The sequence below is a fragment of the Lingula anatina genome, chromosome 3, assembly GCF_051362555.1.
Source record: "Lingula anatina isolate TDL-2025a chromosome 3, LinAna3.0, whole genome shotgun sequence".
NCBI classification, from domain to species: domain Eukaryota; kingdom Metazoa; phylum Brachiopoda; class Lingulata; order Lingulida; family Lingulidae; genus Lingula; species Lingula anatina.
The window spans coordinates 17997268-18025042 of NC_141769.1; the positions used below are offsets into that span (position 1 = coordinate 17997268).

At 36.3% G+C, this 27775-nt stretch overlaps 2 protein-coding genes across 3 annotated transcripts; both read right to left on the minus strand.

Annotated features, from left to right (window-relative positions):
- Window positions 1-151: 151 nt before the first annotated feature.
- LOC106174288 (uncharacterized) lies at window positions 152-12353 on the minus strand. 2 transcript variants are annotated; one of them, XM_087009505.1, is made up of 4 exons: window positions 3307-5739; window positions 2785-2924; window positions 2217-2494; window positions 152-1956 (listed from the first exon to the last, which is right to left on the minus strand). In XM_087009505.1, the coding sequence occupies exons 1-4, from the start codon at window positions 3737-3739 to the stop codon at window positions 348-350; spliced, it is 2460 nt and encodes an 819-aa protein (XP_086865631.1). In that variant the 5' UTR covers window positions 3740-5739; the 3' UTR covers window positions 152-347. The 2 variants fall into 2 exon arrangements, 1 of the variants encoding a protein (XP_086865631.1); XR_015333568.1 differs by lacking the exons at window positions 152-1956; window positions 2217-2494 and adding exons at window positions 11932-12059; window positions 12091-12353 and having other exon boundaries at window positions 3307-8479.
- A 3399-nt stretch (window positions 12354-15752) lies between these two features.
- Window positions 15753-27709, minus strand: LOC106174304 (coiled-coil domain-containing protein 22 homolog). Its single transcript, XM_087008023.1, has 17 exons — window positions 27614-27709; window positions 26937-27108; window positions 26123-26255; window positions 25721-25851; window positions 25244-25328; window positions 24304-24473; window positions 23212-23412; window positions 22653-22712; window positions 21953-22072; window positions 21398-21517; window positions 20728-20844; window positions 20060-20161; window positions 19675-19782; window positions 19347-19442; window positions 18977-19036; window positions 17475-17549; window positions 15753-17148 (listed from the first exon to the last, which is right to left on the minus strand). Exons 1-17 carry the CDS (start codon window positions 27661-27663, stop codon window positions 17035-17037), a joined length of 1914 nt encoding a protein of 637 aa, XP_086864149.1. The 5' UTR covers window positions 27664-27709; the 3' UTR covers window positions 15753-17034.
- Window positions 27710-27775: the final 66 nt, after the last annotated feature.

Sequence of the window (27775 nt, forward strand, 5' to 3'; positions counted from 1 at the left end):
ATTGATAAGGTTTTGAAAGCCCGTTCTTCAGTATCTTAAGAGTGTCCGAGATGAAACAGTGCCTATAAAAAGAGATGTTGTTTTTTTGTTGGAAAACCATAGCTTTTTTTCTTTCTTTCTTTCTAGTCTGCCTGACTAAAGGAAATGATGATCTATCTTAAACATTTACTCGATAAAAAACACACAGTACAAAAGGGAAAATAGAGTTGATACCATATACAAGACTCCTCATCAAAGAAGCATCAACTTAATCCAAATGTTGTTTAAGCCTATAACGGCCTACTATTCTGCCAACCTTTGTCTATATAACTGATTTTATGTATATCAGCATAAGATAGACCTATACATCAAGTAGGAGGAGGTCCAAGGTGACGTAGATCCAAATATCTGGAGAACTCACCCGAGAAAAGCGCGTCCAGGGCACTCTCCACCCCAGCGCTCCCATTGAAATCCAGATAAAAACGCGCGCATGCATTAAATAAGAAAACTGTTGATATCACCAGGAGAAAAATCAAAACAATTTCTGCCGAATATAGCAGTCTCTGAGAAGGAAAAATCTGCTTGAAAGTCCCGGTGTTGGTTGGTCTGGTTTTGGATCCACAGATAGCTGTTTTGCTATTACTAGACGGTGGATTCAAATAGGTCTTGCCACGGTCATGACGAAGTACTTTTTCTTGATCGCGTGGTGCCTCTGACGAAAGAATGCCGCTTTTTTCTTCGTTGAAGAATCGTCTATACATTTGTGGTTCCTCGGAGACATTTTGGCGAAGATCGCGGACGCCCGCCCCTGTACATTCGTGAAGAATCTCGGGAGAATATTCAATGACATGTTGGTTTTTTGCGCCTGTCGCTAATATGCGTTGCTGCTCTTTTTCACGTTTCACAGCGCTCTGTAGAGTACCGCATTCTGGACAATGCCCAGAATCACTCACCTGGTCTTGTTTTTTGTAATCGACCTTTGACAAAGTGGGGCTTTCCGACTGTTCAGTACAGGCATCACTGCGTACTTTTATGTCTGGACTGGTGTAACTGGTCTCAGTTCTGTAATGCCGCTTTCGTTTTTTGTGTTTCTCTTTCGGATCCAGTGGCGACACCTGTACACGTCGCGCGCCAGTAACATGGACCGGCGGAGCTTCGAGGACGTTTCTTGAATCGCGTTCAATCCATTTACACATGACGGAGAAAGGTGGGCTGGTCGAAGGGGAGTCTGGAACGAACAAGCCAGTTTTAATAGCGCGTCCTTCTCTTACGCCATGTTGAGCTTTTACCTTTTGCCTCGTGATTTGTTCACCAAGTCTATCATTCGGTTGGTTCTGGTCTGTAATTTGTGCACCAGCCTCCGTCTTGTCAACCTCTACTAAAAATTCGTCAGAAGCAAGGGGGCGCACTGGAGTGCTTGTCTTGGGTATTTCTTGAATTTTTTCACCATTATCTTCTTCTCTCTGTACTTTTGCTTCAGTTGTCTGCACAAAAGCTTCCCCAGATTTTTCTATCCCAAGGCTTGGTATACTGTACTTTCTTTGCAAAGAACTAGCGACTACTTGTGACCCACCTTGGCGTTTTTCGACACATATATTATTGCTATATAACCCATCAGAAGAAATATCCAACGGCTCCGTAAACAAATATGAGTGATCCGAGAAAGATCTGGACAGTAAAGAATGGTCGAGGCTGCGGCAATACGAATGGAAGCTTCGAGTTTTCTTTCTCCCCAGTGGCGTGCTTTCATCCTTGTCTTTAGTGGCGCCAGATGCAGACGCAGCATCGGCTGATGGTCCTATGATTTTATTGATTACATCTATTGGTTGCCAACGGGGTGATGGCACAAATGGCGATTGCGTCTCGACTATCTTGGTGGGACGGGTCTCGTGAGACGTGTCAGCTGTTTGGGTGAACCGTTCACTTACGGTTGGAGTGGCGTTCACGGCTGTAGAGCTCAAAGCCACTTGAAAAGGTCTTAAAAGAAAAAAAAATTAAAAGTTATCAACACCATAATATCGGTTTTCTTCCCCTATCTAAAATTGTGAAATGTAGGAAGTATATGTAATTCAGATTGTTTTATTCTCATTTATTTTGTAACTACATATTGATCAATATGACAGAGGGTTATGCAATAACAGTATAAATAAAGATTCTGCTTTTTGTATTTAAATAAAACACACAAATGCCCAATACTGAAAAGACCTATAGCAAAAGTTTCTTCTTTCTCTACCCACCTTTCTTTACTTGGACTGTTGGTTTCACAAGAGCTGAAGGAATTGCTTTCTTTGGTTTGAGTTTCACTAAAACTCGTCACATTCTTCACCAAAGTCTGTAACTCCGAAGCAAGCTGAGCCTCTTTTCGAGTAGAGCCTAGTCTTTCCGAGGCGGACGAAACTTGGTAAATCATATCCTGGAGCTGGTCAATCTGTTGTGCCATTGGTTGTCTAGGAAACCAATCAGAGGTTCTGCTGAGTTCATCAAAAGGTGCCATACTTTCTTCCAACATGGAGTTCTGCAAAAGAAATTGAAAATATTAAAAACTGCAATAAAAAACGATGTTAGAATATTACTTGTGCTTCAAGCATTGAAGAAAAAAGAACATTAAATTAGAAAATTGAGCATAAACGCTAGATGATGCACCAGGGTTGTACTTTCAGTAACATTATAAACGAAATTCTCATAAACTTGACGAAATAAAATGTATTGAATGTTGTGCATATTTTCTGAGGGTGAGTTGGTGTATAAATTCCATGTGCTGTTCCTGTTGCGAAATAAAACAAGGCAGTCGCGTCAACAGCATACCTGCATTTCCGTCAAAAGCCGACCAATGTTCTGCTGTATTTCATCCTTCTCGTGTTTTCGAATAACCAGGTTTCTCCTAATACTGGTATTGGTGTACCGACTAAGCTTTTTAGCCACTTCTTTCATTGAACAATGTAACCCTGGAAACAAAGAGATGAATTTTACAATACAACAGGTATGAAAAAAAAAACATTTTTTGCTCTGTTTAATAATTACATGAACAGTTTTATGGCGAAAGGAGTCACCGGGATACTCGGTACGGGCAAGGAAATTATAAATATGCTACAAGATTTAAAAAATTAAACTAACGTAATGAAAATTAACTGAAAACGAAGATAAAATTATTAGAGTTGGGTGTGCAGATGATGTTTTCGGTTTCTGTGTACGTCATGTATTTATTTTTACTTAACGTAGCGTTATTATTATTATAATTATCAATTTCTTTCACCCATAAATAAATAAATAAATAAATAAATAAATAAATTAATTAATTCAAAAACAGACGTGTGTTAACAAACATACCATGGAGCGCACCGGGTGGAGAGGTCGAAGTTTCATTATGATGGAGATCATCAGGGTAAGTTGGCTTCGATGGCAGGGGCGAATGTCGAATCTCGCCCTCTTCTCTCTTGACCAAACTCATATTAGTACTCGACGCTGCTGAAAGATTTTTGGAGGTCGACCAATTTGTAAACTTCAGAATAGAAGAAATGTCTGTTATAGCCGATTTTATGTCATCGAAACCACAACTACGTTGGTTTCCAAAAGTAGATTTAGACAGTATTCGCTCGCCTCTCTTTTTGTCAGTTTGAAAATATATTTTCTCGACTTGATTTTCTCCCCTAAGTAGATGTATCTGTTTTTCCAGCAACAAACAAAACTTTTTCAAGCTGCTAGATTCCCAGTCGTGATCGCCTCTGGGAAGTAAGCTCGAATCTTGTCCGTTTCCTTTCATGTGTAGTGGTTAGTGCCATAATCAAATTATTTACAAGGTTTCCATGGTCACAAAACTTCAAATTATTACGTCGAATTTCTTACGCATTACGTCTTATGGCACGACAAAGCGAAATTGCGTAAAACGTTATACGACATCATGATAGTGACGTCATAGAGAGCTTGTAATCAATGACGTCATAATTGTAGTTTAATCAATGGGATTCTGGGAAAAAGATTATTGCAGGTAATACAATAGAATGTAAAAGAATTTGAAGATACTGTAATAATTATGTTAGAGTAACTGAAGATTAAATGCACCATTTATTCGTTAGCCAGGTATACAGCGACTTAAGAAATACTTAAATGAAAACATTATCATCCTACATGTGACAATGTTATTGTCTTTTTCTTTTGTTTTACGCGAGGTAGTGAATACAGCACCGTTATAATCTTTCATGTTATTTCTTAACTACTTCCTAGTTGATACCCGAGTCGCTTTCTTTCCATTTCTACCTCATTCGATCGCTAGCGGCCTTCTTTCCGTTTACATTACACGCAGTTGTATAAGTATCATAAGAGAGAGTGTGTCAATCAACTCAGTTCCTCTACAAAACACTCCCCGTTTCTAATTTACTCGTGGCTGTCAATGACTAACATTACATTATCTCCCAGGGACGATATAGGCCTACCTGTCCCTAGGCATATTCAAAATTGAAATATACCTTCAAATAACCCTTCTTAAATACTCCAGTTTTATCATAAAATCGTGCAAAAATATAGCTAAGTAAATAACTTCTATATAATACACTAATATATAAAATAGAAACACATTCAACATGAGACCAAAAATATAACTCAAAGGAATATAGATTGATAAATGATTGAAAAACGCTAGTTCGTGGACGTTTTTCGTATAGACATGTCATTTACACTTTCTATGTGTGGCCCAAGAGTACTTTTTTCATACCTTATTCTACTATGACATTAACCTGTAACTCTCTTATTATGGCTCTGACATATTTCCTTATATACTGTTTTCTCTTACGTCATGATAGATGTTGTTGGAATGTACTACATGAGGTAATTGAGTCACCCACTCCCTGTGCAATGAACAGCATTCATCACAACTTTGCGACCAGCACATCGTTGATAGTGAAGTATCTGCTTATCTTCATATTTATCCAAACTGTAGCGCTCTTTTTGGTGACTATGAGAGAAGCAATTGTTTACATAAAATTCAATCCACGATTGTATAAAATCATGCCGAGAAATAATAAAGACACAAAAATGTGAAAATAACCCTAAATGTATATATCATCGGTTTTATGTCATCGTCGTTACAAAATAAAAAAATAACTGTAATATGCAAAAATTGTCTGATCAAATATCGATAATCAATAATCATAAGATTGATAAGCTGAATAAAGATATATTTATAATACGTCATGTATCTAATATTCATTACACAGTGCATAATGTGTCATTATAACCACGTGCAATAACATATGACTCTAATGTTGACTCATAAAATAAAAAAGTTCATCTTACACATATGAATAGTTTTGCATTTGGTATAGTTGCCCACATCCTCCAACATTTAACTCTAGCGGCCTTCTCTCCGTTAACATTACACGCAGCTGTATAAATGTTATAAGAGCATGTCAATTGACTCTACAAAGCACTCTCAATTCCTTATTCACTATTAAATAGCTGCCAATAAGTGACATTACATACAGAACAAAAGCTGGAAATCTTGGTGAGAAATCAAACTACAACTTTAGCAAAAAAATTAAGCGAAATATCTTTTTAACGCAAAGAGTTTCTTTTTTTACTAATTGTAATCGTTTATGCAAGTGGGCCTAAGAAATGCAGATATCTAAATAAACATGAACATACTTTATGCACCATTAAAATTAACAGGGATCAATTTCTACTTAAAAGTGTTCTGTTTTATACAAATGAACAGTTTTTGACCATTTTCTCTTTTATAGAAGTATCTGTTGCTGGGATAATGTCAATTATTTTCATTGACCAAAAGGGGAGTTTTCTCTCCTGGCCTCACGGGGTATCTCGCCTCAAGTAAAGCAAGTTTGAGACGCTTCCAAAAGATGGTTCGCTCACGCACGCGCTTTTTTCTGGGCCACTGCAGGCAATTACCGTGACGCATCATGGTTTTCAGAGGCTCTTTAAAATTCTTCTTAGGCACTTTCTCCAGACAGACAAAAATGATTTTGTCAACAAAGCCGTCAAATAGTTTGACCTGTGCTAGATTGATCTCCGTTTCGTGTAACTGACTTTCGAAGTACTCCCTCGTAAGCAGAAAGAGGATTCGTCGGCTTTTTTCCATGTTTGTTTCGACATTATCCACCAGGGGATCACCAACGATGTAGTCTCGATCGTTAATGCAAAGTTTAAATCTGATGTCTTCGCCTCTTTCTATGTTTGGTATAAGGTGTTTCTTTATCCAAGGGACGCTTGTGGGAGAGTACATTGCAATGGCGTCATAAGTCTTATGTGGCTCACGTCCTCCCATTTTGCTTTTCTTGCTTGCTCGGTAGATGGCGTAAATGTAGAGAATGTCCCAGCGGAAGCTATAAAGGACAGCAGAAAGAAAAATTACAAAAAACACGCATCCTCCCGATATGGCGGCAAAATACACACTGTGGTTATCGCAAGCGAACCATGAAGGACGAAACTCTTTAATTGGCGTCTTTTGTGCCCATTCGGGTCCAAAGCAAAGTTCCCTGGGACCCTGTACATTGACTGATGTGGTGGCAAGCCAAGACTGAAATGACCTAATGTTACAATCACAAATGATCTTGTTCCTCGCATAATTAAAGTTTTTCAAAGCGGTAAGGTTTGCAAACATGTGCCCACTTAACGTAAAAATAGAATTGTGATCCAAATGAAGGTCGGTCATGTGCCTTTGGTGACGAAAAATCTCCACGGGAAGCGATCGAAGGCTGTTGAGGTACAGGCAAAGTGTGGTAAGATTCGCCAATCCGTCAAACATTCCAAGCGGCAATTCTGTCAGTTTGTTTGCAGTCAGGGATAAGTAACTTAACTGTCGTAAGGGTTTGAAGAGATCTCTTAAAATATCAAGATCTATGGATAATATTCTGTAAAACTGGTTGTTGTCGAGGTATAACTTTGTAAGCGTAGGAACATTATTAAAGATGTCAGCTTTTTTTGAGAGATAAGCTCTGTTATTCTGAAATTTAAATGTTTTCAAACTTGGCAACATACTCATTTGTAGCTGTTTAGCCATGTTAAAGCTATTGCTATTGCTATTCTTTGCCCTATAGCCGGTAACATCTGACATCATCACAGTCTGGAGGGATGCCATATTCCTCAGGACGATATTTTTGCACAGGGAGTTTCCAGTCAAAGTCAACGACCGTAGGGAACCATGGTTCTTGATAACACACTCGTCGTCTGTTAATTTAAATGCATACGACAAGTCCAGCTGACTCAGTTCTGGGCATTTTTCTAGAATTTCTGACAAAATTTTAAAGCTTCGAAGTTTGTTATGGGAAAGATTTAATGTTCGAAGTCGGCCATGAGTTGCCGGTTGAAATGTCTCTATGTCACAATTGCCGAGATTTAATGTCCTGAGATGTTTAAGTGGCGCAAAGGCTGTGTGAAGAACTGCTGTCATTGGGTTACCGTTCAGGATAAGCTCTATGACTTTAGAATTACTGAGATGGACAAAATAGTCACCTGATAAAATGTCGACCTTCAATCCAATTTTACCGAGATTTAAAGAACTGACTGACACGGATTGCAAGCTTTTGGTGAGGTTTTGAAGCCCTATACATTTTGAGCCTTGACTGCTGAACTTGCAAATTGGGTTAGCAGATAAGATTAAGCCAGAGATATATTTAAAGTCGGCAAAAGCGTCAGTTTCCACGTGAGTCAGGTTATTCCCTTGAATGTCCAGTAATAGCCCATGCACGTGACTGTATGCCCTCATATCTTCTCGCGTGATTTTGATAATTGCGTTGCCCTTTAGTAGCACGTGTAAATTATTCGCACAGCTTATTGATTTGTTAAGTCTCAAAAATGATATTTGGTTGCCCGATAAGGCTATTTTACTTAAGTACGGCAGCGCCGCCATGTCTTCGGGGATCCTCTGAAGCTTATTGTTTGACAGAGATATTAGTGACAAATTTTGATTTTTCGAAAACATTCCACTCGGTACATCGGTCAGTGCTGTGCTAGCCAAATGCAACTCCACTAGACTTTCAAGCCCCTGAAACATCTTTCTCCGCGCATCTTCAGATACATTACCAAGAATGTCCCTGTTGCCAGTTAAACATAATTTCTTGAGACGTTTTAAAGGCCGTAATAGTCCCGATGGCATGTTCTTCAGTCCATTGTTTTCCAAATTTAATTCATTTAACTGTCCAAGTGATTGAAAAGCATCATGGTCAACTGTTTTTATCTGACATGAACCAAGATGTAAAATCCGGAGTTCTGTTAAATGAGCCAAAGATTGACTCGTCAGGTGCTTGAAAACATTCCCTTCTAAAAGTGCAGTTGTGGTGTTACGAGGAAGTGTTGGAAAGGAAGACAATTTCCTTCCCATGCAGTCAACTTTAAGGCCATTCCAGTTACTGTCCCGCCTTACGTTGCACTTGTGGTAAATATCGGCGGGCTTTCCTAGAGCAATGGCAGGGGCAAGAAGCACCAAAGTGGATACCCAGAAGTGGATCTGGAGTTTAGTTAAAGTGGTCGCTGAAGAGCTTTTGAGGCCCATCTGAAAACGAAATCAAAAGATCGATATATTTCATATCACATATATTTCAATAGTTTTTTAATGGAGCAGGCGGTTTGGAGGTTTGAAAAATCATTGATAAAAAACAGACCTTGTTTTGTTCTTTGATGCACCTTCCGTTTTAGCAAAGAAATCACGCGTTAACACTTTTATCTAAGTTTTTTACGTACTGTGTGTACCAAAGCATTCAAGATATCGGTATTAATACAGGAAACCCTAAAACGGCTCTCAGATTGCGAATACGCTCCGTATTGGGGATACAAACTGTTTGTTTACCTTTCAAACCCCCTTACTCTGGACGCACGCCGCTAAAAAACAGCTAGTTATGTCGTCGGCAGCGCTGTGAACCAGTCCAACAGACAAGTCTTATCTCCCTGGCTTCCTGTTGTGCCGCCGTGAAATCATTCGACATGCACAATTCTGTGCAGTGGCACAAACACAGCACTTACCAAAAACGAAGATAGAGTCCTATCGCCTGACTTTTCGTTCAATTTTTAGGCATGGCATACCAGAAACGCTGAATGTGAGGTCACTTTTACACAAACTAACTATAAAGATAAATTAATTCCCCACTGCTAAAGATACTACTGCTCCGGTGCTCCCCAGCAACTTCCTCCATAGACCCCATAATCTTACCTCTCAACTCAAAGTTTTCTTTTGATAAAAACGTGCGGGTGGTGGTGGTGGTGCATGGGGGTACTGTGCCCGCAGCCAACTTAGTACAAAAATGGCGGCTTCGAAAAAAATGGGGAGGTATTTTTAGAGAGTGTACACCTTCAAACCTTCAAATATATGTTTATTGCAAAAAATGCATTATCACTTTATTTTCATTATTATGCTTCAAACAAAGAATGAAGGTTCCTTCAAAGTGCATTGTAGATCAGCGTTCCAGTGTACGCGCGCAGACAAGTTCATCCGTTGACGGCCTAAGGCACGATGGTACAATGTAAACTTAATGGCAACAAGATGCAAGGACACTGTCAATGATAATTGGGGGGTATGAATAGGGTGCCTTCAAAATTTCCTTCATTTTTTTCTCTTCAAATTAAATGTATTTTTTATTTGTCTACCTAAATACATAAGGCTAGCTGTATAAGAACGAAGTCATTTCAATGCTAGTGAACACAAAACACAATAATGAAATTTGGGTCTCACTCTTATACTCCCCGCCCTAGTTCAAACTGACAACATGTTGACGACAGCAACGACCCCAAGTGACAATTAACGATTGGGAAATAAGAGCGGGCAATTGTGAACGTGTCATCACTCAACAGAGCAGCGGGAAGGAAGTATTACGTCCCTATAAAAATGAACAAAAGCCGCGCATTTCTTCGAGGAGTCGCCTTCAAATCTCACGGTGATCCTACGATAATGTATCGCACTTGAGGATATTTTCTTTTCTCGCGCAAGACAGGGAATGCTACGTTTTTCTCCAGTGCCATGCTTCTGTGAATTCGACTCTTCAATCCACGTGGACTCGTCGCTCTGGAAATTGCCCCTCCCCCCTCCCCCTTGACTACACTTCTGGGATGAACCACGTAATGTTAGTAAATAGGGGAGGGGGCGAGCGAAAGAAATATTTTTCATTTCCTTTTAGATAATTAAGTAATCCATGACAAAAACAAGCCATTAGTCACATTCATCAGACAGTCCACTTTCACGAGATAAGACTCCCTAGACTTCACTCCTGCGATTAACCACTTAAAGTGGAGAGGGTAGAAAGAAGTGAAAAGAGAAAACTAAGTTCGTTTTTTTAATAATATAGAAGTCGGGGACAAAAACAAGCCCTTAGCCACATTCACGAGATAGCCCACTTTTATGAGATAAGGCCTCCACTCATACCTACCTTGACTTCACTCCTGGGAGGAAACGTGGGAAGGGTTGAAAAAGATAAAACTATTTTCGTATTTACTTCTATGTAGAGTATTTATTTATGAGATGATGACAGAATTTTTTTTTCAGCCTAATATCTAGTTCAGAATTTGGTACTGTTGAATTAATGGACTTGGCATCACCTTGCTATCTACGCTTTAGGTGACGCGTCTTATTCTGCACACAAATAGCTGATGAATTTGAAAACACCAAACGTTAGGAGAAATGCAACGAAAAATGTACGCTGTTCATTTTAGTATAGAAAATGTAATATTTTCGATCATGTAATGACGGTAAAATAAATGTTATTCTAAGGAATTCCGATGGATTCACTTTTTAAAACGTGAAATCAATAGAACATTTCTAATATAAATTTTCAAAAAGACACCAGAGAGCAAATGAAATAAAATCAACCAGACGGTAAACACCGGAAGGCTTTGTCAATTTCACCAACATGTTTATTTCAAATAGAGCGCTTTTCGAACATGCGCAATTGTTTTGGGTAGATAATACTAGTAAAAATATGGGGCGTGTTACGACGCTTGAATATGCACAATTGCGCTTATTTTAGTCCACTTGTTTTCAACTCGTTGCATGGACCGACAGCGCGAAAAAGAAAGTCGAGGAACAAAGTTTCCTACGCGGTTGCAAATCGTCGTCAGTTGCGATTTTCAATCTAATATGCTAATGATCTTATTATTGCTTTACGTTTATTGGCATTTTTTTACACACCGTGGGAGGGGCACACCCCCTCCCACACCCTCCCCCCTCGGGGGCTTTGCCCCCTCGTGTCCGCTTACTGCCCCCCCCCCCCCCCCCCGGCATTTTGCTCAGGCTACGGCCCTGAAACGCCTAATCTGTTAATAAGGCCTGATCGACTAAGTAAGTTTCCTCTAGTCACCTCATTTAATTCTATGGACAGAGACCTCCTCTCTGCAATAATAACGATGTTCATGCCTACGTGGTCTTAAAAGGGCGCTGTGAAAACCAGGAAGTAGATCGCGCCAAACAACTCGCAGTGACTCACTATATATCGTCATGCAATGATTTGTTTTTATTTTCATTATTGGGATCAGTTTTGAGATTACTAAAAATCAAGTTGACATGTTCATTCCAAATTACATCAAACCAATAGACCTTCACTGTACTACACCGGGATACACAAAAATGCCACGATAAAGACGGCATTCTGACGTTAACTGAAATAAAAATCACAGGCACGGGAGACTGGCAATCGATTCATTGTCGTGTCTTACCAATATAATAAGATTATTTCACTTGACAAGACATTTCACTTGGTAAATCACCAGCTGGATGGAATAGTCACCCGATCTTTTCTCATAGTGAATGGGGCTAGGGTTTTCAAAATGCGTAAATTATGAAGTTTTATTATTGAGTTTTTTAACTGTTGCTAAAACTACGAAGTAGCTAAACGCTGACAGTCTAAACGCCTCGAATGCCTGCAAACACTTAACTAAATCAAAGCATCATAGTAGATGAATTACTGCATATACGGCTTAGGCCAAAACCGCAAACGCACTTGATGCGAAATCCATACGTACCTCTAAATTGTCTACTTGGGACAGTTAGCTGATAAGGCTCCTCTTCAAGAACGTCTTATAAGAAGGGGTGAAGAAAGTTGGACAGCAGGACTGCGTCAACTTACGTAGTGTGCGCACCGGCGCCTGACCTCTTCTTATATGTGCGCACTGGCGCCTGACCTCTTCTTATATTTGGAGAAAAAACTCGTGACAACGTATTAGAGATACCTTAATCCCATTTCCGTTGCTCCTTTCACTGTCTTGTGATGTGTTATCAGTCTCCTGTGGTGTTTATTTAACTGATACCGGTTTTCATCTTCGATATGGTACTTTTTATGAACTGTCTTCGGTATATCAGACACAAGACGTGGAACCGTGCACGTCTGGTATGCTGTAGTGCTCAAAGAAAGCAATGCTTGTTTGTGTTTCTTACGCCGTTGAAGGCTGGCACTGGCAGGCGAAAATTATATCCAGGGGTTTGGGGCAAAGTTCTTCAAGGAAGTAGACGTGTAAAGTATTTTTCCTACCCTCTGTATGCGAGTAAAGTAATGTGTGATCGAAAATAAACAGAATAAACTTAAACTGTGTGATCGTATATTCCTTTTTCCACGACAGTGAAATTTAGTTTATTTTTCTTTGTGCATAAATAATTGCTACATACGTTTGAAAGATTTGGAACTGCGGAGCGCATATTTTTTTGTTCATGTAAAGGCACGCGAAGGAAAGGAACTATTTTACCCTCTAATGATTGCATTATCCTAAAACAAACAATGCTGTATATAGAGATATCTAGGGGATATGGCTGCTTGGTAGAATTATACTTTCTTTATTCGTTTTGTAAATTATACAAATCTCCGTTGCATTTTTTACCCTGGTTAGAATTTCTTCGCTTTTTTATAAGTTACACACATTCGCCGAGTCCTCAACACGAATGGAGAGAACGGATTATCACTGCAATTGCTTTGTTTTCTAAGCAAAATCCCATTCAGTAACCCAGTCCAAAATATTCAGTTTCAGAGCACCGACGGTGAACGTCTTTGCTCTTCACAATTAATGCCATTTGAGGGAATGTAAAATTAATTATCTGCCGCATTTTATTAAGTTTTTATTGTTACGTTTCTGATTGTGGAACGGTGGAGGTCTCCGTCCATAGAATTAAATGAGGTGACTAGAGGAAACTTACTTAGTCGATCAGGCCTTATAAACAGATTAGGCGTTTACTACTACCCGCAGATCTTTTAGCACTAACACCCCTATTAACCCACGAATTATAACCACCGTACAAGTATCTAGCACCAACAAAGCGATACCTAGCATTAAGCGATACCTAGCATTCTCTGTGATTGTACGGGTTAATATGTGGGTTATGTGGTTAATATGGGTGTTGGTGCTAAAAGCACTGCGGGCAGTGTTAGCAAACGCCTAATTCGTTTATAAGGCCTGCTTAGCCTGCTAAGTAAGTCAAAGGAAGGTCGTGTAATCACACAAGGACGATATGAACTGGGGAAGTTGTCACGAAGGTGACCTTCAAATAAACAACTTGACTAGGGGTGCAAATAGATCGCGCAGAAAAAAAAATTAAGGAAATTTTTACTATATGTCTAGCTACTTCCGTGGGAATCATAAAAGTTTATGAGTTAGGAAGTATGGTGAAGAGCGCGTGACTGATATATGTATTTAGTCACTGATGAAGTATTTGCAGACATGGTAGTCATTCCACTGGTAATTCTTGAAGAGTCCATTTTTAAACGATTCTCACCTTGCTTTATGAGCCTTAACTATTTAAAAGTGGCAATTCTCCATTGAAATTAAAGGTTTATGGGCATTCTCATTGGCGTAGAACCGTTTAGATTATTTCCGCCAAGAGAGCAAGCAGCAACACGTTAATCTTTATGGGTTTAAGCACGGAAATACATATACTTCCATGTACGTTAGAAAATAAGTTCATTTGGATGTGCTATATATATAATTTAGTCTTATGAGATTCATTTTTTCCATCCAAAAGAAAACGAAAAACCACCTATAAAGAAAGACCACCAAGTGGCAAAACAATAGCACTGAGGAAGACTGCAGCAAAGAACAGTTGAAAATGTCTGCACATACAGGTATCTTAACATCTTTTACCTCGCTTTCTTTTGATTGGAAAAAATTAATCTCATAAGACTACATTATATACTTCCATGGTTTTAGTCACCCTGAAATATAGAGAACACTAGAAACTTACCTCTACTTTCAGTATACCCGAAAAACGGTCCATAGATGCATGTTAATAGTAGAGAAGCAAGTCTCTAAAAGGAAACCCGAAACTTACGCGGTCATCAAAAATATTCGGCCTTTAATTTTTTTGCAATCAGTTTACCCACAAAACCGCAGTAAATATTGTAAAAATGCTAAACTTATTTATCATGATTCCCAAGTATTGTAGGCGAGTATGCACGATTAACTTAAATTACTAGTTCCCCTTATTTTAGGCCCCTGCTTTTTTTTCTTAAATTCTATAGTTTTCGGATAGATTGATAAAGGAACAACGCCACCAATAATAAAAAATAAAAAAATTAATAAAAGAGGCATGCTGCAGACGGACACTTAGCGACGGAGACTTGGTTCAGCTACGTGGAAATCAAATTCAGAACGACACTAAGAACGTGATCCACGTGAAACTGATCTCCTTGTATACCTTTTTCTTTTATGGCTGTGAGATACGCTCGAGAGTCTACTGTTGCAAGTTCAAAAGATACTGTTGAAGGAAGTGTAGCTGTTAAATGTACAAACCAATTTTGGTCACAAGATCTGTTTTTGTATCAGGAAGTAACAGGTGAAATATTGATAATGCAAAAAAAAAAAAAAAAAAAAAAAAAAAAAAAAAAAAAAAAAAAACCCTCTGCAATGCAGTATACAGGGTTGCAGCTAAATTTTTAACACAATAAAAACGATGGACAGCTTATCTTTTGAACTTGCAGGTCTGACTAAGGAATGTAACACAAAAGTAGCAAATTAGCAAATAAATAAATTAATAAATATATAAATATAAAAGGGAGGTGCATGTTAATACAAAGTATTAGCAGCCAGGAAACAGCGTACTTGCAAAGGCTTACTAAAGTCTAAGATGCGCTTCTCGTGAAAATAACATAACAATTTAAAGAGAACAGCAAACTGGGTACAAAACAACAATGTGACTATTCGCCATCTTAGGACCAAGTCACCCCACAATTTGCAATCCCCAAAAATTGAAATGAATCTTTTGAGAACCACCACAAAGCTTTACTTATTCTTAAAGAATGTAAAGGGGTACACAGGTACACTTATATCAAAGGAGGAAGTGAAGCTGTCAAATGTACAACCCAATTTTTGTAACAAGATCCGCCTTTGTACCAGGAAGTAACAGGTGAAATATTGATAATGCAAAAAAAAAAAAAAAAAAAAAAAAAAAAAAAAAAAAAAAAAAAATATATATATATATATATATATATATATATATATATATATGTGTGTGTGTGTGTGTGTGTGTGTGTGTGTGTGCAATGGAATTTAATTAGTTTGAAAAATAACTTAATGACTTTTTTTGACACTTAAAAAGAAACTCTAAACCGATTTTAAATATTCAAATATATTGAGAGCAGAGGTCATTTCAGAGGTGAATAATGAAAACACTGCAATTGCAAAACTTATATTAGTAGCAGAGACACTGATCAGAACCACTGTGTCCCTGAAATTGGAAAATTGAATCTAAAAAATTAAGACTTCCCTGCATATGTTTGAGGGGCATGCTGCTTTATAATATCCAAAACTTGACGGCACTTTGATAAAAATAACAACATGAGTGAAGAAAGGGACACTGGGTGTGTTGTATGCAATTTTATTGAATACAGGACAAAAGCCCATAAGTTCATATGTTGTATACAAAATGTTGCCCTGTAGTAATACCATACTACATCATTGTGTTGTCTATCTATAAACATGGCATATTGGATATACCTCATTAATGGTGCATTTAATAATTATCTCAGTGACATTGTTAATGACTATGATTGGTTGATGAAAATATGCTCATTATCTTACAATTGTCTTGTGGTACATAATTTTGAGACATTATTATCAGGGTAATTAACCATTATGGCAAATGAGCTGTTTTACTAAAATATTTCTATTTCTTACTTATATTTTACCACTTTACATGTCACAAAGCAGACATTTCCATTAACTTCTAGACATACAGTAAATACTGTTTAATATGGCATATTTTGGGTTTAATCAATAACAAGTAATCACTCATAATTTCAAACTTTTGGATCTTCACCTCTGTAAAGACAACAGCTGAAGTATTCTGTGAGGAAGGAAGTCAAAATTCTTCAATACATGAAATATTTAATATTTCACCAAATCAGTTATAAATTAAAAAAAAAATACATGTATTCAAATGTTTTCTTTTACTTCAACTGAATAAATTATAATGTATAGATCATTTGCCCAAATATGTAAATACTGTATATGCATATGCAGCACGAGCAGGGTGGAAGCTGGGAGCAATGATTTCTTACAAATCCCATGAAATACAAGAAAGCAGTTAAGTATCTCTTCATTGTATAAAACCATGCATATATTTCTGCATTTTTTGTTTGTTTGTTTGTTTGTTTGTTTGGAAGCCCATTCTTTTAACCACTTACAGTCCTTATGAAAAGTACCGTAACATTTTCAAACCTTTTTTTTCTCATATCCAACCTCACACACCACCACAACAATTTCATTAAATAACCTGATCTCAATTTTTTTAATCTCAGTTCCTAATTTCTTTATCTTGGCATAACAAATTCAATCATCTTCTTAAGTAAGAAAATATAGTTAATCTCCAACACACATTTACACCCTTAAGAAGGGGAACAGTCACTCTCTGAAATCTCCAGGTGAGTTTCAATTCACATGTAGTGTATACAGTGTACTGATAATTCACTACAATACAGCTCTTTATTTTATAAACTTTTCTTTCACTTTCAGTTTAAACAGGTAATTTCTTCCATACCTTACTTTTCTCTGATAAGCTTGATGACCCATTTTTTGAACCAGAAGGAAAATTAAGGATTACTTAAACAAAAAATAACTGACATCATTCAACTTAATTTTTTAAAATCATTTTCCTTTCAGTTTTGCAATCAGAGTACTATTTTCTTTCTTCATCTCGTTGAAGTCAGACTGGATCTTTTCTAAGTTGGCAGTTGTTTTCTTGTGACTCTCATTTTCCAACTGAAACATCAATTTAATTATAACAGCATCCAGTGCTATAAATGTTTTATTTTTTCATGTTAAAATATGACTCTCAGTTTTTCATCTTAAAAATTCAGTCCTTATTCCTGATTGAGAATGGCAAAGCACCGGTCTTAACCTTACATTAACATCCAGTTGAAAATAACTCTTTTAACAGATTTATTAAATGGCATTTGCATTACCACTCTTTTGTACATGGTTGTTTAAGCTTACAATGAAAAAATGTACGCTATTAATGAAATAAATAATAAAATCGAGATTAATTCATAACTATGAATGAGTTATGATGTTAAGGCATTAAATACCTGGTCTTCAAGGTCTCTTATTTCACGCAGTATTCCACCTGTTTCTTCCACAGTTTTTATAAGGAGGTTGCAGTTCTAAAACACACAATAATCATATTATAACAAGGCAGCAAAGCTGTCAAATGTACAGACAAAAAACAGAAAATAAAGATGCAAAAAAATAGGTCATTTTGTCAATTTTGATGCAATAAAAAATAATGCTGTCAATCAACACTGAATTTTAATCATGAACATCAGATAACATGGTCAATAACAGGAGCGAACAGGAGAGATATTTTCTGACAGTATGCCAAATTATCTTTGTTGATCCATCCTCCACTTTTGATGGTCTTCCAACAGAAAAAAAAATAGATACCCGTCAATGTAAACATTAAAATCTGACCGTCTTCCAGAAGGCCCAGAAGACGGTCTCAATCCGCAATCCTCAAATTCACATAATGAAAATCACAATATTTGAAAAATGATGACAGTGCATAAAATAATATTACATAATGTTTAAAGACATAAATACCAAAACAACTGCTTATGTGGAAATACAGAAAATATGCAGAGGTTCAAATGGATGGGAGTTAAAAGTCACATCTTGAAAATGCCAGTGTTTGAAAAAAAAAATTAAAAAAACAACAAAAATATTCCAATAAAGCTGCTATTCAAACTTTCAATCTTGCTGTTTTAACATGATATGAATAACCCCATTGAGTTTGAGGATAGATAAGGCACTGTTATTCATCTATAGCATTAATGTTGGCATTACACAAAATAATTTTTTTTGAAAATTTATTTGCAATATTAAACAATATTTACCTGCAATATTATCACTGCTTTCTTATTATGGACACTTATCTGGCAGAGAACTTAACCTATGGGAGTTTACAGTATCAACAAGTGTGTTTTAGTAATCTCATTTAATGGCCACTTGAATCTTAATTGACTTTGCAGACTTTATGAAAGGCCAAAAAAATATGTCAGACATTCGTTCTGACAGGCTTGAAATTTCTGACAGACCGAAACAAAATCTGTCAGACCAAAGTAAAATAACAGAAATACGACAAATTATTTATGTTTTCAGGTGGATCTTTTAACATTTTTAATCACCAACATTAAATCTAATATTAAATGATATATATATATATATATATATATATATATATTGTGAAAAAATGAGATAAAAAAAGAAAAAGAAAATATTACACAAACAATTATTTGCATAACAAGTTGTTTTTTATCTAATGAAAAAGGCATTGTAGAATGGCACAAGGACTAAAAATAATACAAGTATGAAGAATGTGTAGCCAGTAATATCAAACATATGTCCATAAAAACGTCTGTTAATCAGATAACCATTTCACCCATTGTTTTTGGCAATAACATGCACTGTGAAACAACAAAGTAAGGCGGTCTCTTTCATCCAATTGAAGCTTTGGTAGGGACTGTCCAACTGTTCAGGGACTATCTCCTTATTTTTTCACATAATTAAGCATCATTTTAATTAAAGACATTACCTCGTTAAGGGCGGCTAAGTACTTGTAGGCTTTTCTCACACCCTCATCTTTCTTGGCATCCTACAGTAAAATGATAATACTAATATTAAGACCAGGAATTACATAGAAACAATCCTTACTGTAGAGCATTTGATGTTTTTTATAACAAAGCAACATAACATAACGTAAGATAAGTGTTAAAACAAAGATGTACATCACAAATATAAGTACTGTACAAAAAATAGTCTAAGAGAAAAAGTATAACAACTTTAAGAGAGAGATAATTGATGTATAATACATATAGATTGTGAACTATAACAAACACAAAAGCATAACACTAGTATTGGTAGAAGTATACTATTAACATAAAGAGAATTCTAACAGTCCTCACCCTGAAGATGACTTCATCTGTTACTCTGAATGTCCTGTCCAGTTTACCAGTGAGTTGGTTAATCTCCTTCTGGATTGACCGTGTGTCTATTAAAACCTGCAAACAACAATGTTTTCCCAATTTAAATGATAGACCACATAAGTCTGGCTCTAGAAAAATCTGAACATGTCTCTTATGGCCAAACACTTAATCAGCAGGAAATCCTGCAGTTGCTGTAGGCAACATCAAAACTGAATTAAAAATCTCAGAAATCCATAATTCAGCAGAAAAAAGCCGTGCAGTACTTTCAGCAAACTTATAATAGTTATAACTACCAATGAATACCAACCTTTTCAATGTCCTCTTTCTGTCTCTTTATATTGCCAACTATTTCCATAATTCTCTTTGTGTAAGCTGACCGATTTACATCCTTGGTCATTCTTTCATACTCCGACATCTAATTAAGGCAAAGTAAGAAAATAAACATGCAACATTTGTATGTAAAGCTACTTTAAATTCATTCACTGTGAAATATTTTGCTCATTTTTTTTACATGACAGGCTGTCGAAGATAAATTCTACTTACATAGCCATCATTGTTATAAACTGTGCAGTGTTTATTTAAGTTTCCTTTTAATCTACTACATAACAAATTTTGTTATGAGAATCATTACTGTTTACCTTAGTTTTTCAGAAAAGTGACATCTACACCTTAACAAATAAAATAAGTCCTACCAATTGTTTACAAAGGTCATCCTTGGCTCTGGTTTCGTCGGCAACTTCTTTCATCTTTTCTCTAAGAACTCTAATCTCCTCTAACTTCTTTTGAGCTTCAGACTGGAATCACAGTGGTATATTTCAAATTTTATTGCACAATGGGTTATGTGAGCTTTTCTTATAACAGTTCTTATAACTAACTAGAGATAAGCACTGACTGCTGACTGTGTCACTAAATGATAAAAGTTATGAAATAAATAACCTGCAACTAAAACCCTGCAAAATTTTGAAATATTACAAATTTGGAGTAAAATTACAATAGCAACCTTTACCCTTTCTGTTAATTAATACAGTCAAAGCTGTATTTGATCATTTATGCTTTCCAGTTAATTCATGGTCCCAACATAAAGCAACCGCCACGATCACTTTAGTTTCTGGCATTCTCTTTTTAAAATATCTCTGTTGATATCACAGTGATCAGACATCCTGATCATTACAATTATCAAGCATGGCAGACAGGAAACAGACAATGCTTAGCAGTCGGATTTATAAACCCATTTCCATATTTACTATAGCAGTCGGATTAATACACCCATTTCCATATTTACTAACTGCTAACAAACATGAATTGCAATTAAATTTTAAATGTCAAATCTCATCAACGATTTAGTTTCTATTTCACTCACCACTCTGTTCTCGTTGAGTTCCTTCACCTCCCTGTATTGCTGTATCAGTGGAGCACGATGCTTCTCCCACTGGCTGGCTAAGTTGACCAATCTCTGGGCACTACTGTCCACCACGCTCTGAAATACCCAGTAGAGCATGAACTTTATATCAGACATGAGTCTAGGTTAAGAAAAAAAAAAAAAAAAAACTCTGAACATTTATTGAATATCAGTCAAGACGAACCTCAGGAACCATCAGAATAGAATTAAAAAACGCGGAATTCCGCATTTACACGGAAAAAGCTCATGTCTGTTATACTGACAAATGTTAATCTGATTCAATAAAACAAATGAACTTTTCTTGGTCAGGTGCTTTCTGTTAATTACACATGTACTTGGGTCAACTTGTCACTGTCATATTGGTGACATTTGTTACAATTTTGTTATCATTATCTTTGAAAAAACAGGCACAATTTCAGATCACTGTTGCTAGGCACAGTTCACATTCAAGTTAACTACTGTGCTGTTACAATAGATGCTTATTTCAGATGTTATGTTTGACATTCAGTGGTCAGTGCATTGAAAGAAACTGAATTAGTTTTTTTTTTATTCCATAAAGAGTTAATACATGGTATCAGCACACTTATGGTTTCAAATATTTCCAATGACAGTCTGTTAAATGTCAACATACCTGAAGCTTGACAATGTTGTTCTCGGCATCTGGCAGTAAATCTAGGGTCCTTTTTTTCACTTTATACGCCTCCTCTTTCTCCTTATTCTTTCTCTTCTCCAGGCCTATCTGCTCCTCCATCTGACAGAGATAAATAGACCACTTTTAGCATCAAGGCATAAAAAAATTTTAAGCACATGTAAAACACAATTGCTATATTCGGTAATACCTGTTGACAAACAAGTCTGAAAGTAATAAATGAAATTTGTTCACATTCTACTGGGATTCTGTAATAAAGAGTAGTATACGTGAGATGCATCTGTGTTGGGGCACATCTCCTTTTAATTATTTTTTTCATTGAACTATAACTCTAACCTGGGATGAGATTTTTCCAACTAGCGGCAGATTTTTGATGCTTCGATTGCCAAAGGTCTCATCCCTGAGTAACAGAAGAAAAGAGGACACATTCAAAAAGAGGACACATGCCCCAACACAAATATATGATGTCATGTATACATGAGGCTGACATGCTCATGCTTGCACCTGCACGCACATGCTCAAACATGCTTACATTACCTGCTGCATGTTAGCATTGAATTTCTTCATATCAAGCTCCAGATTTTCCAGTTTTGATGTCAGGCCCCCCAGCTCATCTCTCAACTGTTGGACTTCATCTTCTCGCTTTTTCTGAAGCTCCTAAAAATGAAAATTAATGTCTATTTTATCATGTGAAGCTTTAGTGAAAAATAAATCAAAACTACATTTCTATTTCAACTTTCATTCTGATTTCTAACAGTGATGATTAAAGATCTTCATCTTTCATATTTTGCAAAAGACTTTTAAATTATGTAATCCAATATTATATAATAATCTTTATTGAGCACTATAATGTGTACACGTTACATTTTACAGGCTCTCTACACTAGTCATAACAACTTAACAATAATTATACAAATCTATACAAATACTTATTGAATGATTACTGGGAAGCAGCACAGAATAAACGACTATTGCTATTGATGGGTGTGTCAGTTATACATAGATTTAATGTAAGAAGCTTCATTTTGTTACAAAAAAGTAACTGCATATTACATCATTTGCTTGTAATAAAACTGAGAACATATTATCACAATAAATATATCCACATTCAATGAGAAGAAAACAAAGTACCACCAAAATGTCCATGACTAAAATGTACCAAAAATATATTTAGTCAACTGGCATTTCAATAAAGTAATAGACACAAAAGAATTACATAAAATGCACTTTTCTGTACCTCTTCTGTTTCAGCTTTTGGTCCTTCTACACCAATCTGTGCAGCAGCTTTTTCTGCATCCTGTCGTTACATACACATATACAATACAGAAAATGAAATATAACATATGTCACTAAACCACCGATATTTATGGAGAAAATATTCTAAAACATTTAAAAGAAAAAAAGTAACAATGATCATGATAATTTCAAAATATAATAAGCACAACATACATTATCAAATTTCACATTTCAACACCATATTATTAAAATAGAGAGCAATTTAAAAAGAAAAAAACAAAGACAATTGGTATTAGCAAGAAAAACCTATTAATGATGCAAAAAAAAAAAAAAATTAACAATATTATTCAAAAGCAATGAAGTAACATGTATTTCAAAGCTCTGAAACCTATCTAAAGAACTTTATGCATCAATAACATACCAGTAATTAATAAGTTTTAAATTTACATGGTTTTAACTGAATAACAGGTGTAAGGACATAATAAAATACAAGCAGTCACTTATAAAAAAACATACAAACAAATAATATTTAATAACAATTAACAATATGTTCTTCATACCTGAGCAAATTGTAGTTTCTCTGTGTGTGTGAAACGGGACCCCTTTGTCTTAGAAGTTGCAGCCCCTTTATCACTCATTGAGTTCACAAGTTGCATGAGGTCTGCTGTTCCAGAAGCTGCTGCCTCCCCCCGCTGAACACCCTGCCGCAACTGGTCAGCAATCCGCTTCTGCAGCCTTTGTTTCTTTCTTGCTTTGTACTCCTGATAGAAAAGATTATTAAAAACCTGTCAAGAAAACTATTGGACCATAGCTTAAAATGTATGATGATTTTTATTTTCATCTTGTTAATGTAGAGATAGTTAATATACGATTGCCATGTTGCTGTTTACAATATCATTCAGGATGTGGCAGTGAACAGAAGTGCAAGGGTGCATTTAGTATGAAATTATTGTACTAGGTAGAATGACCTAATTCTCGCTGAATGCAATCAGATTAACATGTCTCCTCTTGTTTCTAATGTACTCGCATAATCTCCAGTTTTTCTGTATTCTACTCAATGCCAGGAGGAGGCATGTTAATCTTTTTAATCTTATTGCCTTCAGCGAGAATCCCCATGGAGTTAGTTTGCAATACTGGTACATAGTACCTTAGGGAGCATTCCCAGAGATTTAGATCGATCCAGAGATTTAGATTTAGATTGACCTAACTCCCTGGGGGTTCACGTTAAATTGCAGTCAGCCAAGCACGCAACATAGTTAATTATCCCTTACAGCTTTTAGTAGGTGGGACAGACGCTCGAGCCAGCTAAGCAGACAGTAATCTAGTGAGACTACCCACAGGGATAGATCGATCTAAAATCTATGGGAATGGGGTCTAAGTTTCATTGTGAATGCACCCTCAGACATAAGAAGCAGGAGACGGCAATGGAAAGAGACCTGAAAGAAAAACCTTTATAAAGGGACCAGCATGACAACCTAGAATACAACATTTCTCTTTGGCTCTGTATACATACCAGTAAGCCTGTGTTCTGCAATTGTTTAAACATGCACACACGCACACACACACACACACACACACACACAAACACGCTATCATATCACTTCTTTAAACCATTTATTTCATGCTGTTTCACATTACTTCTACTTGTTTACCTGTTGCGTGAGACGTGAAGCTAGACCCTGCTGGTTCCATTCCAACTCCCACTCCTGCTGTGATGTCACTTCCTGCGCATTCTTCTCCAGCAACGATGGCGCTAGTTCATGTTTGTGAAGTGGCTGACTGCTTACCAATGGCAAATCTTTGCTATAATAGGCTTTGATTTCTGCAATGTTTAAGTTTATTACAAGTGGTCAGGTATCGATTTATCTCTGTATTGTTATCATGGGTTATCAAATTTGCAATGTGTCATTATCTCAGAAATGTCAGAAGTTATCATTAGTATTGCAGGGATTTCAATTTTATCTTTGAAATACTGAAATCAATCATTGCAGATGAGATATGGAATAAGTCAAAAATGAGGGCAATTTCACATTGAGTTTTATATCTCAGTATTCCACCTGTTGTGGCAAATTTTTAAGAGGTTTATCATATAATTATGCTGCAGGGGTCAACTCTTTTTTTACCAGTTTGTTTCTACCTGTAAACCTGTATCTACCAATTGTTTATTATTTAATAAGAGAATCTCTTCCAACAAAACTTCTCTATTAAGCTGTAAATCTCTCAAAAACATACTAGTACTTGTTAGATATGATGCTTGCTGTGAAAAAGCCTTGACAATGGACCAAACATACATGTAGTGCAGGGTCATTGAAGATTTTTCAAAGCAAAAACTACTGACAGTTCCAGATATTAAGCAATCAAATTTGAAAAGATTTTCAGTCACAGAGTCAGTATTAGTCGTAATCATGGGTAGATGGAGGCTGTCTTCTGGGTTTTCCAGAAGACGTTCAGAATATCAAGTTTACATTGATGGGCATCTAATTTTTTTCTGTCTGAAGATGATTAAAAATAGAGGATCATTTGGAAGACTGTCAGCAAATATCTCTGGATTTGCCCCTGGTAATATTCAAAGAAGTGTAAAGAGGAAGTTACCTTTGGGAATTTTTTTGCTCAAGTCCCCGCAACCTGTTGGCACGGTAACAGCTCTGGCAAGAAATCTGTGACTAGCACTGCACCCCTGTTACCATGGAAACAATGTTCTGGGTTATAGTACATGTAGCATTTTATTTCAGACAATAATTACTTTTTCCACATAAATATATTTTATAAAGTCAATCATATATGCTTTACTTCACTTAGCTATGGAGTTAAAACAAACAAAAAATATACAGACAAAAATTTCTATGCAAGTATTAGGTTAGAGAACAAAATATTGGGTCAATAGATATAACAAGAAACAACCGGAATATTTCAAGTATTAGTGACCTGGATGTAATAAAGCTGACATTCTGCTTGACTCTTTATGACAAAGAACAAACGTCGTTCCAAGATTTAATTTTTTCTACTGATTTACTGGTTTTCTTGTTTGTTTGTTTTTTACCTCATAGAGATAAAGACATTCCACCTTACCTCTCTGACTAGACCAGCTGGTTTGCCCCTGAGAACTAAATTATTTGTTTTACAATATGGGGGACTCCACGGGCCGCTTAAACGCCTGGCAAGCTCAGCCGAGATAGCTCTTTGGAGTAAAAGTGAAGCACCTTAGAAACAAAAGTGAATATTAACATCAAAACAAAAACAAAAAAGACATTTTGATAGTAGATGATTAACATTCACACAATGCAAAATAATGCCTCGTCTATTTTTGATAAAATTCACTATGCCAAGAAAACCTTGAATCCCTTGAAAACAGGTAGTGTAATCTGAATTTGGGATCATTTGGTGCAGAGTCTGGTAGTTGGGTAGGCCTGTCCTTCCAACTTTTCTTTTCACAGTCAATAACCTAAAAACTTCTCATAAACAGGCCCTTACCTAATGTTTCTTCCACTGCCTCTCCACTTTCCCTGGGCAGTTTATCCACCAGAAACATGAACACCCTCCTGATGTCAGCTTCATTGGAATAAAGGAAGGTTTGGTAGCCTATCTCTCCCCGGTAACCAAGGTCCTGAAATAAGGATAATGATAGATATATTTATAACCTATCTCACCTCGGTAACCAAGGTCCTGAAATAATAATAATAATAATAATAATAATAATAATAATAATAATAATAATAATGATACTTATAATTATAGAGTTCTTTAACATTATGCTATACATTCATCTCAGGGCTATGTACAGTATAACTTATTAAAACTTAAAATTGTAAAATATACTCCTAAAATAACCAATAAAAATCCTTAAATAAATCACTAAAAGTATGGATAATACATTAAAAATTTGAAAGCATACCAATTAAAATTAAAATAAAATACTCAATTACATAAAATATCATATCCAATTAATGTTTATACACTTATTTGAAGATACTGGAATACTATAATGTTATACCAAATGATTATCTGAAAGATATCAAAATCCATTTGTTTTGTAAGCAAAGCATTACTTGAGTCTCTGTGTTTCAATTGTGGAGTAGCATATCAGCCTTTTTTGTTGATTCAGATCAACAGGGAACGTATAACTTCTGTTCATCCATGTCTTAAAAATATACACTGAGAAGGTGCAATGGTTAAACCATGCAGAATTTATACAACCGTTTAAAGTTAATTTCTGGTTGGTATATAAACTGAACTATTAAGCTTATTAATGATCCTTTTCCCTGTGGACTTGACATGGCAGACTTACTGTTAAGGCTTGTGCTAACGTCGTGCCCAGTCTGAAGCGTGCTGACATGCCAGGTGGCAAACTGGTGGGCAGCTCCGTCAAACCACTGATCACGCGGAGACATTTTACTGCAGCCTCTACTATCACCTCTGTATTGAACTGGTGTAAGCTTTCTACGCTTTCATCTATGGAACTGAAAAGAATTTATAATTATTCAAAGACAGCTGTTTAATCAGCTACATTCCCAAATAATCAAAATGTGCTGATTTTCATTCTCAGTAATCAGATGTACCTTATTTGGCAGAAGGGTATATTTTTAGGGGGGAGGCGACCTACCTTTTCTGAACTTAATAAAGGGCAATAAAATCATCATAAGCCAAAAAATGGATACTATACTTGTTGTATAACTAACATTTTAAACATGAAAGTGAACTTCAAGTGATTTTGTCACAACCGGTGAGAAATACCACGACAAAAATGGGCCACATATTCCTTGGTACAGCGGCACTGTTGCGTTGATGCATGTTGTACGCCGACCATTCAACAGACCGCCGACAGGAACTCTCGGTTTGAAACGTGCATTATCATATTACATTGCCGTCCCAGAGCTCCCTTGATGCGTAAAAACAAGAAGTGCTATCAAGACAATTATATTTTTTTCTATGACAGATGCATCAAACTTAGACACGATATCTTACCATCCTATACTTCGTAAAGAGTGGATAATGATGTTATCCACCTCCTCCATTTTGCACTGTCATGTGACTTGGAATTCATCTCGCATGGAATAAATAAAAATACATCATTTCTATGTGAGTGAGATATCATAAAATCTTGAAATAAAATTGAATGAAAGTGGT

Excerpts from the sequence above, each read along its gene's own strand:
- LOC106174288 (XM_087009505.1), bottom strand. The coding sequence starts at position 3,739 with ATGAAAGGAAACGGACAAGATTCGAGCTTACTTCCCAGAGGCGATCAC. Across the intron at positions 2,495-2,784 it reads GGCTTTTGACGGAAATGCAG|AACTCCATGTTGGAAGAAAG; the intron begins GTATGCTGTTGA and ends TTTCTTTTGCAG. Across the intron at positions 1,957-2,216 it reads AACAGTCCAAGTAAAGAAAG|ACCTTTTCAAGTGGCTTTGA; the intron begins GTGGGTAGAGAA and ends TTTTCTTTTAAG.
- LOC106174304 (XM_087008023.1), bottom strand. The coding sequence starts at position 27,663 with ATGGAGGAGGTGGATAACATCATTATCCACTCTTTACGAAGTATAGGA. Across the intron at positions 25,852-26,122 it reads GGCAGTGGAAGAAACATTAG|GTGCTTCACTTTTACTCCAA; the intron begins GTAAGGGCCTGT and ends TTTGTTTCTAAG. Across the intron at positions 19,443-19,674 it reads AGAAAGAGGACATTGAAAAG|GTTTTAATAGACACACGGTC; the intron begins GTTGGTATTCAT and ends TGTTGTTTGCAG.